Source organism: Monodelphis domestica, chromosome 1 (assembly GCF_027887165.1).
Source record: "Monodelphis domestica isolate mMonDom1 chromosome 1, mMonDom1.pri, whole genome shotgun sequence".
NCBI classification, from domain to species: Eukaryota; Metazoa; Chordata; class Mammalia; order Didelphimorphia; family Didelphidae; genus Monodelphis; species Monodelphis domestica.
Genome location: NC_077227.1, coordinates 480,113,617 through 480,129,979, shown reverse-complemented (window position 1 = coordinate 480,129,979; position 16,363 = coordinate 480,113,617). Strand labels below are relative to the sequence as shown.

At 45.7% G+C, this 16,363-nt stretch overlaps 1 protein-coding gene across 2 annotated transcripts; it reads left to right on the top strand.

Moving 5' to 3' along the window:
* The first annotated feature begins 1,722 nt into the window (after window positions 1-1,722).
* Window positions 1,723-12,732, top strand: OPRL1 (opioid related nociceptin receptor 1). 2 transcript variants are annotated; one of them, XM_056812775.1, is made up of 4 exons: window positions 1,723-2,175; window positions 2,692-2,940; window positions 6,144-6,499; window positions 7,833-12,732. In XM_056812775.1, the coding sequence occupies exons 2-4, from the start codon at window positions 2,726-2,728 to the stop codon at window positions 8,354-8,356; spliced, it is 1,095 nt and encodes a 364-aa protein (XP_056668753.1). In that variant the 5' UTR covers window positions 1,723-2,175; window positions 2,692-2,725; the 3' UTR covers window positions 8,357-12,732. The 2 variants fall into 2 exon arrangements, with proteins under 2 accessions (XP_056668753.1, XP_056668754.1); XM_056812776.1 differs by having other exon boundaries at window positions 1,837-1,925.
* Window positions 12,733-16,363: the final 3,631 nt, after the last annotated feature.

The window sequence follows — 16,363 nt, the reverse complement described above, 5'->3', positions numbered from 1 at the left end:
TAAAGTGCAAAGATGTGCCTGTGGGTCTTCCATCCCTTTATAAAGTATGAAAAGGGTTTCTGAATGGAAAGGACAACTTGGCATTGGCTGAGTGAAGACTATGATGGGGGTTGATTCTTAAAAGATTAGCCTGCAAGCCCAGGCACAGTTCAGAGAGTTCAAGGCACAGTTGAGAAACATCTAGGGAAGGGAAGGGAAGGGAATAAGCGTTTGCATAGTACCCATTATGTGCTAGCCACTGTACAAATTACTTAAAAAATTATCTCATTTGATCCTCATAATAACTATTGCTATTATTATACCCATTTTATAGTTGAAGAAACTAAGGCAAACAGAGGTTAAGCGTCTTGCCCAGGGTCACACAGCTAGTATCTAGGGATAGATTTGAATTTAAGTCTTCTTGATTTTAAGATCCATGTACCATCAGCTGCTTCTCAAATAGGCACAAAGGCACTGAGAACCACATTCCAGTAGGAAGCAGGAGCCAATTCAGGGACCATCAATTCTGGAAGCAGAGAAGAGAACCGGTTTTGGATTCAAGAGAGAAGCCCTGTCATCAACAGTCAAGGAGGAAAAACCCATAGAGCCTCACTGAACCCTTGCAACCTACCTAGCAGGGCACGTGAAAAAGATACAGGGGTTTCAGTGAACTACAAACTCAGTAGTGGTTCGTGGTTAAACATGGCAGCCCAAAAAGCTAAAGAGAGAAGTGGAGACTTCCACTGTACTCCACTTTGGTTAGATTGTCTATAGCATCAAGCTCACTTCTGGCCAACAAGTAGAGTGGGGTTGGGGGAGGAACAAGGGGGGGGGTAGTTGAAAGAACCAGGAATATTTAACTTAGAGGAGACATAATTGCAGTTTCCTGGTATTTGAAGGGTTGTCATAGGGAAGAAAGATTCGATTTGTTCTGTTTGGCACCATGGGCAGAATTAGGAGCAGTGGGTGGGCGCTTTAGAGAAACAGATTTCAGCTCCACATATTGATCCATTTCCTGATAACTAGAGCTGTCCAACTGTAGAATGGCCTGCCACGGTAGGTAATGGGGCTCCTTCACTTGAGGTTTCGAGTAAAGGCTAGATAACCACTTGTCTCCCCAGGAGGAAAGCTAGGGATTTAGCACTAGACTTTAGGTATAGCTAATCCTCCTCCCTCCCCACCTCATTTTACAGAGAAGGAAACAGGCTCAGGAAGGTGGAGGGATTCACCCAGTCACATTGTGGCTAGTCAATGGCAGAACTAGGATTTAACTCGTAATCCAGAGCTTTTCTCTCTATCCCATTCTGTTTCTTCTATAATACCAAAGGCACAAAAGACCTGTAGACACACTCGGGCTTGCTCAGTGACAGAGATGCATGCTCACACGCATACATACATTAATATAGAATGTAAAAAGGTTACAATGATATCCTTCCCCCACCCTCTTTTGGGCCATAGAGCCCCTTTCTATCCGGATGCTAATTAGAGACAGGTTGGATTACCCGGGAAAAATAGGCTTCCATCTAGGACCTCTGTAGGGACCTGACCAAGGGAGGATGTCTGTGTTCAACTTACATCCCTGTGCGTGTGTGACTGTCTGTGAGTGAGTATGTCTGTCTGTCGTCTGAGTGAGTGTGTCTGTAGGTGTACTCAGAGTTAGTGTAAACCTAGGCTCCATCACCCCCAGCCCCGCCCCTCCCTCCTCCCTTCCCCAAACCTGCCCAAATCGCCCCTCCCCCCTCTGGTCCTGTTCTCCTGTAAACCTTCTGCGCCTGCCCCCTCCCTTCTCCTTCTGCTCTTTTCCTCTCCCCCTTCTCTCCCCTCCCTTTTTCTCCACTCCTCTCCTCCTGTCCCCTCCTTTCCTCTCTTCTTCTCCGCGGGTGCAGTTGGCTAGGAGCTCTCTGAGACGTCTGCAGAGCGGCAGCGCCGGGAATTGGCCCAACCGGGTGGGGGAAAAAGCGCCGGCCGCGGGAGGGCCCCTTCTTAAGTCGGGACAGTCCGCCTCCGCCCCCTCCCCCCTCTCCTGTTCCCCAGTCCTCTTACCTGCCTGCCATTCTCACCCCCCCCTCCCTTCCTACAGCTGCCTTTCCTTCCCCCCTCCCCCTCCCTCCTTTTTGGCTTTGGTTCTCGCTTTCCGTTGCTTGTTCTGGGGACAGACGTTTCTGGATCTGAGCCCATTGGGGGTTTGCTCCCAGGGTGAGGAGTTGGGGGGGCAGATGGGCGGCGGGTTGGCTCTGGGTGTCGCAGGATCGGGGCTTGGCTCGGGGTGGGGGTAGCTGGATTCATAGTGTGGCCAGAGGCACTGGGGGACTAATAAGATCCAGAATTTCTTCTGTGTGTGTGCAAAGTGGGGGGACTTTAGGACGCTGCGATTGCAGGGGTGGGGGCCTCAGGAGGGGCTTGTTCCCAGGAGTGGTTAGAATCTTTCCCAATGAGGAGTTACTGTGTAGGATTCTATGTACGTACGTGTATCTCTGTCTAGTGTCTGCGTGTCTGCCAGCGTTTATAGCCAAGGGTCCTTCTGTATGTATCTCTGTCTACACATGCCTGCCAGTGTCCGTGTAAGCATGTCACCTGTCTCCCTGTTGTTAGGCAGCCTGATGGAGAAGTGAGGAAGGAGTGTATGTGTTGGCTGGTGGGGTGGATAAGGTGGTTTGCAGGGGAAGCTCTGGCAATAGTCACATTTCTCTCCTTCTTTCCTCGGTTCCTCAGGGCCAGTTTGGGGCCAGGGGTTAGAGATAGCACCATGGAACCCCCCTTCCTAGCCCCATTCTGGGAAGACTTCTATGGAAACCGCCTGTTCAACAACTTCTCCCTCATAAATGGGAGCGGATTGCTGCTCAATGTGACCCAGGACACCTTTCTGCCCATCGGCCTCAAGGTCACCATCGTGGTTGTCTACCTGGCTGTGTTTATAGGGGGTCTGTTGGGGAACTGCCTTGTCATGTATGTCATTATCAGGTAGGTGGGTGCTGAGTCCTCCTTAACCTGTCATAATCAAGTGTCTTGACCCCTACTTTGGGACCTTTCCAGTACCTTGCTGATCTGGACAGGTGCAAATATAGGGAGGCTGTGGCATTGGACCTGGGACTGACAGTTCCCTGCTGCTCTTGGTGCCATATGCAAGTAGCAAATGGGTAGATCTCTCTCTAGGAACCAATACTTAAATCTGCCTTGTTGACCCCCTCAGGAGGAAGGAAAACAAGCTGTGGTCCAAGTCTCTGGGACTTGGCCTCAGGAACAGAATGAGAAGAGAGGTCTGGGTCTGAGGTACCCAGAGAAAATTGATCATTGTGACTCCTGAGGGGGTAGGACACTGTTTGTGGGCTTGACTGGAAGCAATGCCTATGGGGTTTAGGCTTCCACAAGCCCTGGGCCCCAGGAGGCCTGCCTAGTTAGAGGGTTCAAAGCCCCAGAGCAGAGGTGTGTGTGTGTGAGAGAGTATTGTCCAACCTGAGTGTCAGTGATTATGGTTCAACCATGCTTCATCTCCTAATAGAGATGGATGGTGCCCTCTCCCAAGGCTAGACACTGGAATCCAGTGTTGGGGGGTTCTTTGGCTTGGGTCATGGATGTTTCCTCCCTCTCCCCAAAATTTCTCCTCTCCCCATTGTTCTTCTGCCAGGTTTCTAATATTTCATCAAGATAGTTTAATTCAACACAGATTTATTAAACCCACTTATGTGCCCAGCCCTGTGCTTGCCAATATGGATGAAATAATAGGGTGCATATACATATCTTTCTAGAAGTCAGTCTATCTGGGAAGACAACATGGATGTGCAGGAAACAGAGGGAGTAATTAGGGGCCACAGTGTGTTTTGCTTAGTGAGATATGGTTTGATGTAGGCCTCGAAGGATGGATAGGATAGGGCAGAGATAGAAAGGATAGAGGAAAGATCATTTTTTTTTAATGTGAGGAGAAAAACATGATCAAAAGTGTGGAGGCAGGGTTGAACCTGGTGCTTAGGCTGACAGTGAGGAGTTTAGGTTGGTTGGAGGGATGGATTCTTATGGAGAGTAGAGGAAATAAGGATGGAGGGGTTATAGAGTTTCTGAATGCCAGGCTGAGGAATTTGGGGAGGAAGAACACTTAAGGACAGGTGTGATGAAGAGAAGTTTGAGGAGAGGAGGCCAAGCCCAAGTTCTCAATAATCATCACCACTTTATTTTTCAGGAAGTGGGGAAACTTGGAAGGTTTTTGAGCCAGGGGTGACTTGATTGATCAAGACTTTGTTCTCCTAAGTGTTGAGCTGACTGGAGCTGATGGAGGGACCTGGTTAAGAAGTCATCATGCCCCAGCTTTGAAATGAATTATTTTTTTTAATGTGTGGAGAACAAAGTAAATAAAAGTGTGGAGGCAGGATTCAGCCTGATGTTAATCTGATAACAAGAAAGTCAGATTGGTTAGAAGGATGGAGAGGGGATAGACACTCTGGATCGGCATTATTGGCTTGCCTTCCTTGAGAAGGCAGCTTTGAACCTTTGGTGCAAAATCAAAGTACATAAAAAACAGGGATGTATCAAAGAGAGCTGGATCTATATAGTCAGATCTGAGTTCAAATCCTACCTTTGACATTAGTTATATTACTTCAGGCAGGGCACTCATCCTTGTTTACCCATAGGTGAGTAATATATAAAATGAAAGAAGATAATATATGAGGATAGCAATAGCTAGTAGGGAAAGTAATTCTAAAAGTACTCTAGAAATGGGAATTATGTTGGGGATGATGATGATGATAAGGTGTGTGGAAAAGTGGATCAATTGCCATAGATTCAGATTCTAATCTCTAACTTGTGGTTAGATCAACTAGATGATCTCTGAAATCTCTTTGACTGTTAAATCAAGTTGATTTTAATTATCAGAGCATCATAGATTTAGAGTTAGAAGGGTCATAAGTCATCAAACCCAACATCTTCATTTTATGGAAAAGGAAAATGAGACCAAAGAGACAAAGTGACTAGCCTAAGGTCACAGAGGTAATAAGTGGTATAGAGTTGGAATTTGAACTCATGTCCTCTGTCCTAATCCAATGCTGTTTCCACTATGCTTTTCAGCTATCAGAGGTGGCTCCCACCTGTCCTAGATGTCCTTCCTTGATGACATCATTTGGACAGGCCAGCCTGGAGCCCTCCTGGGAAGGGATCCACAGTGAAGCATTTTAGAGACGAAGGCTGCTATTTTTATCTTTTTCATCCTCCCTCAGTGTTGGGATGGAAAAAAACCCCAAACCTACATCCTGGATTTAAATAGACAGGAAAGGTGAAAAGCTCTCTAGAGACATCAATGCACAAAAATTGAGTGGGCCAGGAAAGCATACTGTTCTGGGTCCTGTGCTCAGTTAACATGACAGCCTACCCAGGACAGAAAGGCTGAAATAGCAAAGGATATGTAGTTGATATTCTTCACTGCCTGCCACCCCATCCCTTCCAGTATTACTACCATAATTATCTCTGCCATTACCATCACCATGGCTACCATCTTCAATGTCATCTCCATTTCCACCAATACTATCACCACCATTCCTGCTGCCATCACCATGACTACCACCATCACCATAGCTGCCATCACTACCACTGCCACTGCCACTACAATATTGCCTTTGAACACGATTATACCTCTAGCAATCTCATCCCTATATCACAGTTGTTATCTCTATCATTTTCCTTGTCTGAATCATCCCCTGGATCACCATAATCATTGCTGTTAACATCAACAGTACTGCCCTCACCAAACAGTGATGACCAGTCTAGGCCAAGATGGAAAGCATTATGTCACTCATCCAAGAGACCTTGGAATTTTGAGTTTCTGGAAACCATAGGGTTATTGTTAAGGTTTAGGAGTACTGGGGGAGGGGGATAATTGAACATTTACTTAGTTTTCAAACATCAGAGCACATACTTGTAAATCACATACATGTGTTGGGTTTTTTTTTGCTTTGGAGTATAGACTGTAATGGGAAAACTAAGGCCTTTTTACCCCTGATCTACCTGGGTCCTTTCTCTGAGGGAGGGTTGAATGATCAGCCCTTGAAGCAACTGTTCTCCACTTGCTCTTCCACCCACCACATTCTCTTATTGGCTCTAAGGGAATATGAAAAGTCTGAAGATGACTATCGTGAATTTAATTTTTCTCCATTTCTTTCTCTCCTCTGCCCCCACAATAGACACACAAAGATGAAGACAGCCACAAACATTTACATCTTTAACTTGGCACTGGCAGATGCCCTGGTCCTGTTGACTCTGCCCTTCCAGGGCACCGATGTTTTCCTGGGCTATTGGCCATTTGGAAATGTGCTGTGCAAGACAGTCATTGCCATTGATTACTACAACATGTTCACCAGCACCTTCACCCTGACGGCCATGAGTGTGGACCGCTACATTGCCATCTGCCACCCAGTCCGGGCCCTGGACATCCGAACACCCAACAAAGCCAAGGCTGTCAACGTTGGCATCTGGGCCCTGGCTTCTCTCATTGGTGTTCCTGTTACAGTCATGGGCTCAGCCCAGATGGATGATGATGGTCAGTACCTGTGTATGAAGTGGTGATGGTGGTGGTAGTGGTAGTAGGTAGGCTCTTTAGAGGGCAAAGTCATCATTCCTCTGAGGAAGGGTACCCAAACTTGTCATCTTTCTAGAAGAAGACAGATCCACACAGAGTCAGTATCCCTCTGAGGGGAGGAGACCAGACTCCTCATGCTTCTGAAGCAGGGGCTCTGAACCTTCTTTTGTAACAGGCAGTCCAATAAAGACTATAAACCCTTTCTTAGAATAATCTTTAAAAAATTTCATAAATGGAAAAATGCTAAATTTCACTTAGAGATTAGTGAAAATAAAAATGTATTTTTTTTTCTCATCCAATTTCAATGGACACCTTGAAAATCTTTCCACAGACCCCTTGGTGGTGGTTATTAGGTTAAGAATCTCTGCTTTAGAGGAAGTTGAACATACCCATCTAGATCATACCCATACATTGTCCCTCTGTAGAAAGAAGTGTGGTACAGCAGAGGAAATGGTACTCACTTTGTGGCCAAAAGACTTAGGTTTGACTTTTGCCTCCACTGCTTAGTGCCATCATGGTGTAATGGCCAGGGCACTGGATTTATAGTCAGGGTTTAAATCCTGCCTCATAAACTTATTACCTGTATGATCTAGGCAAATCAATTAGCCTCTCTGTTCCTCAGTTTTCTCATCTGCAAAATGAAGCCATTATACTCAATGGCTTCCAAGATTCTTTCCAGTTTGAAATCTATGATCCCATAAATCATTAACCTCTCTGGGTTGTCTCAGTTTCTTCACCTGTTAAATGAAGGAGTTGGATCAGATGACTTCTCCTCCTTTCCCTCCTCCCTTATTTTCTGTCTTAGATGCTGAATATTACCTCCAAGGAAGAAGAACAGTAAGGGCTAGGCAACTGGGATTAAGTGTGCCCAGGGACACACAGATAGGAAGAGTCTGAGGCCAGATTTGAACCCAGGACCTCCTGTCTCTAGGATTGGTTCTCTATCCACTGAGCCACCTTGCAGATCTGACTAGATGACTTCTAAGGTCACTTCCAACTCTAAATATATGACCCTCTGACATGATGGGGAGCCATATCCATCTAGATCCTTCATTCTTCAATGGATAAATGACCAGGTCCAATGTCCCTTAGAGAGAGGACAGACGTAACCCTCACATTCTCTTGTAGAGGCGAGGATGGGGAGAATGAGAGTGGGGAGAGCTGGAAGGCAGGGGCAGGTCTGGTGACCCTGCTCCAGCTGGAACTCCCCCGGAGGGGATGAGCCTAATTTCCAGTGCCAGTGGGGAAGCTGTGACTAGGCTGCTCCTTATGCTTGTTTTCTTCCTCTTGGCAGAGATCGAATGCCTGGTGGAGATCCCTGCCCCTGAGGATTACTGGGGCCCCGTGTTTGGGGTCTGCGTGTTCCTCTTCTCATTTGTGATCCCCGTCCTCATTATCTCTGCCTGCTACAGCCTTATGATCCGGAGGCTTCGCAGTGTTCGAGTACTCTCTGGCTCAAGGGAGAAGGACCGCAATCTGCGGCGTATCACTCGGCTCGTCCTAGTGGTAGTGGCTGTGTTTGTGGGGTGCTGGACCCCCGTCCAGGTGTTTGTGCTGGCTCAGGGCCTGGGAGTCCAGCTGGCCAGTGAAGCTGCGGTGGCTGCCCTACACTTCTGCATTGTCCTGGGCTACGCCAACAGTGGCCTGAACCCCATCCTCTACGCTTTCCTGGATGAGAACTTCAAGGCCTGTTTTCGTAAGTTCTGCTGTGCGTCTTCCCTGCGCCGGGAGCTGCAGGTGTCTGACCGTGTGCGGAGCATCGCCAAGGATGTGGCATTTGCCTGCAAGACTTCAGAAACTGCCCCCAGGCCCGCCTGACTAGGCGTGGAACTCCCCATGATGCCCACCAGCCCCCAAAGCCCGTCCACACCCAACACAGAGCTCACGCAGGTAACAGCTTTGTAGAGGAGCTCTCCTCAGACTCAGTGTTGGGCAAAAGGAGCAGCTGTGGGGCTGGACACCTTCAGGATGGCTTTTTGACTGACCCTGACAGGCGGTGGCCTCGGAGCAGCTCTGCCCGCTCTGGCAAAGCTACAAAACCCGGGGAAGACGTCTCTGTAAGAGACTCAAAATAAGGGCAGTTTCTGTTATTGGTCACAGCTGGACCAAAAATATGCCTTCCTGGTATGGTGAGTGAAGGAGCAGTGGGGAGGATATTGCCTCTGGAGGGCGTCTGGCCCTCAGGCTTAAATGCCACTTAAAGAAACACACACACACACACACCCATGTGTATATAGGGATCCACAAGACACTCGCAGTCACAGACATGGAGATGCACAATTGCAAACACAGACCTGTGGAAACACGCACTCACATACACACGTGTATGCACACACCCACTAAGACATTCACCCACAGACATGGAGATGAACAATTGCAAACACTGTTCCCTGTGGACACCCGTTTAAGCACTCATGGAGATGCACAAACATGAGGACAAAGACACATGGATGGACGCAGCCTTACAGACTTCGGTGTGGAAGACTTGGTTATTTATTTTTTAGCTTTCAGAGGCTTGGGGAAAAAACCCCATGTCTTGGGATAGAAAAGTGCTCATAATGGTGCTGGGTGTCATCACCTGTGCTGTCTTCGATGCTATTCCCTGGGCCTAGTTGTTACAGGATGCCTTATTATGCATCCCCTGCGCCCATGTCTTACCTTTACCAATCCTGCCTCATATGGGAAAATGAGAGCAGGTGCATTTAATCTTTCTAAGGTTCTTCCCCAACCTGACATTCTATTACTCTGTGTTTCCCTGCTCTGCCCGCCTTGGGGTCTTGGGTAGGGGGACGGGATGGGGGAACCAATCCTAAATGGAAGGGCTGGAATCTAATTTATTGAGGTGGCAGAGGAGCCCTAGTGAATTCTCCCTAGGGTGTGCCAAAGCTGAGCTAACTTGGTGAGAGTTCTAGCTGGCTTTTGGGATGGCCCTCAGGAGCTGTTGGCACTTGCTTCCTTTGGCCCAGACTTCCAGTCCTCCACTGTGCCCAGGGCTGGCTCAGTCGTGAGAGGAAGGAGTGCCTTGATGTTGCCCTGACACCATGTTCCAAGACTTTCCTGGAATGGACATCAGCCAGTGGGATGGACACTCCAAGAGCCTGAATGTATCTGGGAGCCCTGAACTTGCTGTCTAGCTCCCAAAGGCTCAGTCTGAGAGCTGATGGAATTCCTTTGTGTTTGTTGATATTTTGTTACAGCTATTCTTTGCAAACCCTTTTAGGAAAGAGAGCCTGTGCTTCTGATTTCTGGACCTGCCCCTTACCCATTACATGTGAACAACTTGTATGACTGACCTGTGGCTTACAGACTGTCCAGGCTCACCAGTACTAGTGTCTGTCATTACTGGCAAGGTACACAAGGGCTTTTATAATCTTTTTAAAGTTAGGTCATAAAGACTTAAATGTTCTTTCCTCAGCAACACAAGGGGGGAAATAGCACTTCTCAGTGATGATTTACTCCAGAAGAAGAGAAATTTGTCTCATGTATTGAGATCCTTTACCAAGATGCTTGGCACATGCCTGATGAGTGACTGACTTCAGCTAGATGGGACCTCAGAAACCATCTGGTTCAACCCCCATAACTCATAGATGGGGAAACTGAGGACTGGGGATGTGAAAGGACCTCTGTACATGTGACTGTGGCTGCCAAATTGCTGCAAAGAATCAAGAATCCTTTTCTTTCTGGGATGGCCTGGATACCTCCAGGAAGAGAGACTAAATGCTTTAATATTTGTTAGCTGCAACTCTCTACACACCCTGAAGTGCTCCCCATGGTTTTAGTGTTTTCTTGCTCCTGAATCTATAGCCAGAAAGGCAGCCAGAACCTACTGTGTACTCACTGTTCTCTGATTCAGACAGTTATCTAGGATTTCTCTCCAAACAAATGCCATGGGTGAAGAATAGACCTCCTCTAGGTCTGAGTTAGACTTTAAAATATTTCAGGCCATCAGGAGCCATGGCTTTGCCTATATTTCCATGGTAGGAGGGAGAAGGACTAGGAAGAGACAGAGCTGTTTGTGCTAGTGATGTTTTTCTCTCATTCTTGACTGATTAATGTTTGTGTCTCTTCAGCTTCATGATTCTCTGTCTGTGGTCAATTTCTGGAGGCCAATTTCTGAGGTTACTGATGATAGAATAGAGTGTTAGAAATGGAGCAAAATAAGAAAATAAGTTTTTGATGCTGTGCTGTTGGGAAGAGGGTGGGACTGACTGGAGCTAGAGCTACAGAAGTGGTCCTAGTTGCTCCATGAGACCACTATGGTGCCAACAGCATCCCCCTCAGTTGGTGTGGGGCTCCAATAAAATTCAGTCTGGGGTTTCCATGGCCCTAAATGTAAATCCACAGTTGGTGAAGCTGCCAACACTTCTTTTCCTGTAGCTGAACTATTGGATTCATGAAAACTTATTTCATTTCCATCATCCCTCCCACCTTACAAAAGCTGTAAGCCTCTGTTTCAGAGTGTGCATTTAGGAAAGAGAAAAACTTCTACATAATCAACTGAAAAAAATACTGATAATCCCTGCCCTTCTTGGTGAGGAGCTGGCATGTGTCACATTGGGGTGGGATGTGTGGGGATTAACCAAAGGAACAACAATTTAGGGAGTAATTGGCCACCTACTAACATAGCAGCAGCTCCATGGTAATAAGAACAATAGCTCCCATTTCTATTGAGCTTTAAAGTTTACAAATGATTTCCCTCACAATAGTGTTCATGAGCTTATATAGTATTAATACCACCATTTTGCAGATGAGGAAACCAAAACTCAGGGAAGCAAAATAATTTACACATTGTGACACTAAGTAGTAGAATCTGAATTTGAACCCAGGACTTCTAGTTCTAAAGATCAATGTCTTCCTTCCCTCTTCCCCTCTCCTTCTTTCTTTCTTTCTTTCTTTCTTTCTTTCTTTCTTTCTTTCTTTCTTTCTTTCTTTCTTTCTTTCTTTCTTTCTTTCTTTCTTTCTTTCTTTCTTTCTTCCTTCCTTCCTTCCTTCCTTCCTTCCTTCCTTCCTTCCTTCCTTCCTTCCTTCCTTCCTTCCTTCCTTCCTTCCTTCCTTCCTTCCTTCCTTCCTTCCTTCCTTCCTTCCTTCCTTCCTTCCTTCCTTCCTTCCTTCCTTCCTTCCTTCCTTCCTTCCTTCTTTCCTTCCTTCCTTTCTTTTCTTTCTTTTCTCCTTCCTTCCTTCTTTCCTTCCCTTCTTCCCCCTTTGTTCATTCATTCCTTCCATCCTCCCTTTCCTCTCTGCTTTCCTTTCCTCAGTATGGCAAAGTGTGTTAGATACTGGTATTGAAATCAGTTAGTCAATAAATATTAAGTGCCTACTATGTGCCCAGCACTGTTCTAGGCACTGGAGATACAAAATGAAGGCAAAAAGATAGCTCCTGCACCCAAGGAGCTTGTAGTGTAAAGGATCAAGAGGACATGAGTTCAAATCCCATCTCAGATGCCATTTAAAAGACACTGAATTTCTCTGTGCCTCAGTTTTCTCATTTGCAAAATGGCTTGAGCTTGAACTAGATGACTTCTATGGTTCCTTCTAGATTCAAATCTATGATCCTATGATTTAACAGACATTATCATAGGCATTCAACAGTATCTGCAACATTCCACAATAATATTCTCTTACTTCTCTAATGAAAGGAAGGAGGTAAGTTGCCTCATTAGTTCTTCTCTGGAGCCAATCTTGGTCATTATAATTATGCAACATTCAGTTTTGTTATATTATTTCCTTTTATGCAATCATTGTGTACAGTTTTTCTGGTTCTGTTTACTTTATTCTGTATCAGTTCATACACATCTTTGCATATTTCCTTGAATACTTCAAATTTGTTGTTTCATATATAGCACAACAATATTCCTTTATGTTCATATACCACAGTCCAGGCAATGGGCACTTTGTTTCTAGTTCTTTGCTACCAAAAAAGTACTACTATGACTATTTGGGTATATATAGGACCTTTCTTCTTATCCTTTATCTCCTTGGGGTATGCGTAGTTGTGGTATATTTAAATCAAAGAATACAGGCAGTGCTCTTTTCAGTATACCATAATGCCTCAGCTATACCATAATTCTGAACTCATCCTCATGGTGGGAACAGAATAGGAATCCCTGGAGTAAAAAAGGACCCTGCATGTAACAAATGTGATTATCTGTGTAATTAATAGTATTATGCATGTAATAAACATGTAACGATGTGTACCTTCTTGCTTGTTGTCTTCTGATCAGTATTCTTATTATTGGAAACAGTGAGGGCTTATTGGAGATAGAGCTATAGAAATGGTCCTAGAAGCTCCATAAGGCCACTGTGCCAACAGCATTCTCAGTCAATATGGTGCTCCAATAAAATTTCAGTCTGAGATTTTCTTTCTCTCTCCCTCCCTCCCTCCCTCCCTCCCTCCCTTCCTTCCTTCCTTCCTTCCTTCCTTCCTTCCTTCCTTCCTTCCTTCCTTCCTTCCTTCCTTCCTTCCTTCCTTCCTTCCTTCCTTCCTTCCTTCCTTCCTTCCTTCCTTCCTTCCTTCCTTTCATTTGCCCAGGGAATACAGGTAGAAAGTATCTGAATCCAGATCTGAACCCTTGAACCAGGACCTTTCATTTCCAAGCTTGGCACTTTATCCACTGAACCATCTAGCTACCTCAGTCTGGGCTTTCCATAGCTCTAAATGGGACTCTGCAGTTGGCAAAGCACTTAGGATATACCTTCCTACAGTCCTCTCATTAAAGCTGATTTTGTGGGGAGGGTTGTCCTGATCCCTTTTTCTAGTCCTGAGGTTCACTGAGAACTTGGATATCTGCCCTTTGTTTAACTGGAAAATAGGTTGCCTGACAGTGCTTGATCAGTCTCCCTATTTCCTTAGAGTAAGTCCAGTGATAACCACTCTCCCTTTTAAGGTTGAGATAGGAAGAAGCTATAGAATGCAGAGGTACCAATAACCAGACTTAGGTTGATATATTTTACCCCATCTCCAGACCTTGCCATTTTGTTTCAAGAATTTGGGTCAGTCATTCATCAATAAACATTAAGTGCCTACTATGTGCAAGGTACTCTGCTAAGACATAAGGATAAGAGAAAAGTTAAAATAGAGTCCCTGTTCTCAAAAGGCTCACAGTCTAATAATGCAGAGGGAGACAAAATAAACACTATGTACAAACAAACTGTATGTTGGAAAAATTGGAAATAATCAACAAAGGAAAGGCATTGACATTAAGAGGGATTGGGAAAGGCTTCCTATAGAAAGTGGGATTTTAGCTGAAACTTTAATAGTCAGGGAAATTAGGAGGCAGAGATAAAGAGGGTGAGCATTTCTTTCCGGCTGGAGGGACAGTAAGTGACAATGTCAGGAGTCAGGAGATGAAGTATCTCTTTCGAGGGACATCAAGCAGTCAAGTGTTGCTGGATCAAGGAGTATGTAGGTGGATGATGTTTAATGGGGGTAAAAAGACTGGAAAGGTGGGGAGGGCAGGTTCTGGAGGACTTTGCATACTAATTAGATGATTCTGTAGTTTCCACATCAATAAAATGAGGAGGTTAGACTCAACAGCCTCTGAGGTCCTTTCAGCTCTAGAATCTTTTAGCCATTGAATGGGAGCACAAGTCTTACTGGGGATAAGATTTCCTGCAGGTACACCTCTAACATTCTGGGCAGTTAGGTGGCATAATAGGTAGAGCACCAGGCCTGACTGGAGTTAGGAAGACAAGTTCAAATCTGAATTCAGACACTTGGTAGCTATATATCCCTGGCCAAGTCACTAAACCTTGTTTGCCTCAGTTTATTCATCTGTAAAATGAGCTGGAGAAGGAAATGGCAAATCACTTCAGTGTCTTTGCCAGGGAAACCCCAACTGGGGTTTTAGAGAAGGGGACACGACTGAAACAACTCAACAAAAACAACCCCTACCAAAATATCAGCATTCTACATTACACTTAACACTCTACAAGTTGAATGAATGATTTAAAAAGAGCATTTATTAAGGGCTTACTATGTGCTAAGCAATGAGGATATAAATAGAAAAGTAAGGAAGTCCTTGTTCTCAAGGAACTTATGTTTTAATAGGGGACTTTTAGAAAGTTTTAGTTGTAAGTCAGATGGGGAAATTCCATGGTCCACAGGGAGCAACAGTAAAACAGTTGGTAATAGCTCTTTAATGGCATTTCCATTAATTAAATCATAACAGATTCTGATGTGAATCATTTAACAGAGCCAAGGCCTTTGGTGACAACTTTCTTTTCTGGGTCTTTGGTAGCATCTAGGTGGAAAGAACACTTCAGTCAGCTTCTCAACCAACCTTCTTCAGTTGACCAAAGAACCCTTAACCAGATCCCCCCAAACTGCACCATTGAACAACTTGACGTCCCTCCTTCAATAGAGGAAGTCCAAAAAGCCATTAAACAAATGAGTACAGGCAAGGTACCCGGTAAAGATGGTAAAGACGGGATCCCAACCGAGGTGTACAAGGCCTTAAAGGGAAAGGTGCTTCAGGCATTCCACATAGTGCTGACCAGCATATGGGAAGAGGAAGACATGTCCCCAGAACTCAGAGATGCCTCCATCGTAGCCCTATACAAGAACAAAGGCTCATGAGCAGCCTGTGACAACTACAGAGGCATCTCACTACTCTCCACTGCCAGAAAGATCCTCGCCCGTGTTATACTCAACAGACTCCTGTCATCTGTTTCAGAGCAGAACCTGCCTGAATCACAATGTGGCTTCCGACCAGATCGCAGCACCACCGACATGGTCTTCACGGTGAGGCAAATGCAGGAAAAATGCCTTGAGCAGAACCTGAGTCTCTACATTGTCTTCATAGACCTGACAAAGGCATTCGACACAGTGAACCCATTGTGGGTGATCCTCAGCAAGCTCAGTTGCTCAGCAAAATTTGTCAAACTGATCCAGCTCTTTCATGTCGACATGACAGGGGAAGTCCTATCTGGTGGAGAGACTTCCGATCTCTTCAACATCTCCAATGACGTGAAACAAGGCTGTGTCCTTGCTCTGGTACTATTTAACCTATACTTCACCCAAGTATTACGACATGCTGTGATGGATCTAGACCTGGGTATCTACATCAAATACTGACTGGATGGCTCACTATTCGACCTTCACTGCCTGACTGCAAAAACAAAGACAACAGAGAGACTCATCCTGGATGCTCTCTTCGCAGATGACTGTGCTCTCATGGCCCACCAAGAAAATCATCTCCAAACCATTGTGGACAGGTTCTCCACCGCAACAAAACTGTTTGGTCTGACTATCAGCCTCAGCAAAACAGAGGTGCTGTTCCAACCTGCACCAGGGAGGCCAACTAACCAGCCATGCATTACAATCGATGGCACACAGCTTTCTAACGTCAACACTTTCAAGTACCTGGGCAGCACCATCACCAACGATGGGTCCCTAGACCACGAGATTAATGCCAGGATCCAAAAGGCCAGCCAGGCACTTGGGCGGCTGCGCTCCAAAGTCCTCCAACACAGAGGTGTAAGCACTGCGACGAAGCTCAAAGTGTATAACGCAGTGGTCCTCAGCTCACTCCTGTATGGTTGCAAGACATGGACACTGTACCGGAAGCACATGAAGCAGTTGGAGCAATTCCACCAACGCTCTCTTGGGTCAATCATGAGGATCTGATGGCAGGACCGAATCACCAATCAGGAAGTCCTCAACAGAGCCAACTCCACCAGCATCGAAGTCATGGTCCTCAAAACCCAGCTACGATGGTCTGGACACGTCATCCGCATGGACCCACAGCGAATCTACGGTGAACTGTCAGCTGGACTCAGGAAACAAGGCCGACCAAAGAAAAGATTCAAGGATCAGCTAAAATCCAT

Coding starts and splice junctions, on each gene's coding strand:
- OPRL1 (XM_056812775.1), top strand. CDS start 2,726: ATGGAACCCCCCTTCCTAGCCCCATTCTGGGAAGACTTCTATGGAAAC. Junction 2,941..6,143: donor GTCATGTATGTCATTATCAG/GTAGGTGGGTGC, acceptor CCCCCACAATAG/ACACACAAAGATGAAGACAG. Junction 6,500..7,832: donor AGCCCAGATGGATGATGATG/GTCAGTACCTGT, acceptor TCCTCTTGGCAG/AGATCGAATGCCTGGTGGAG.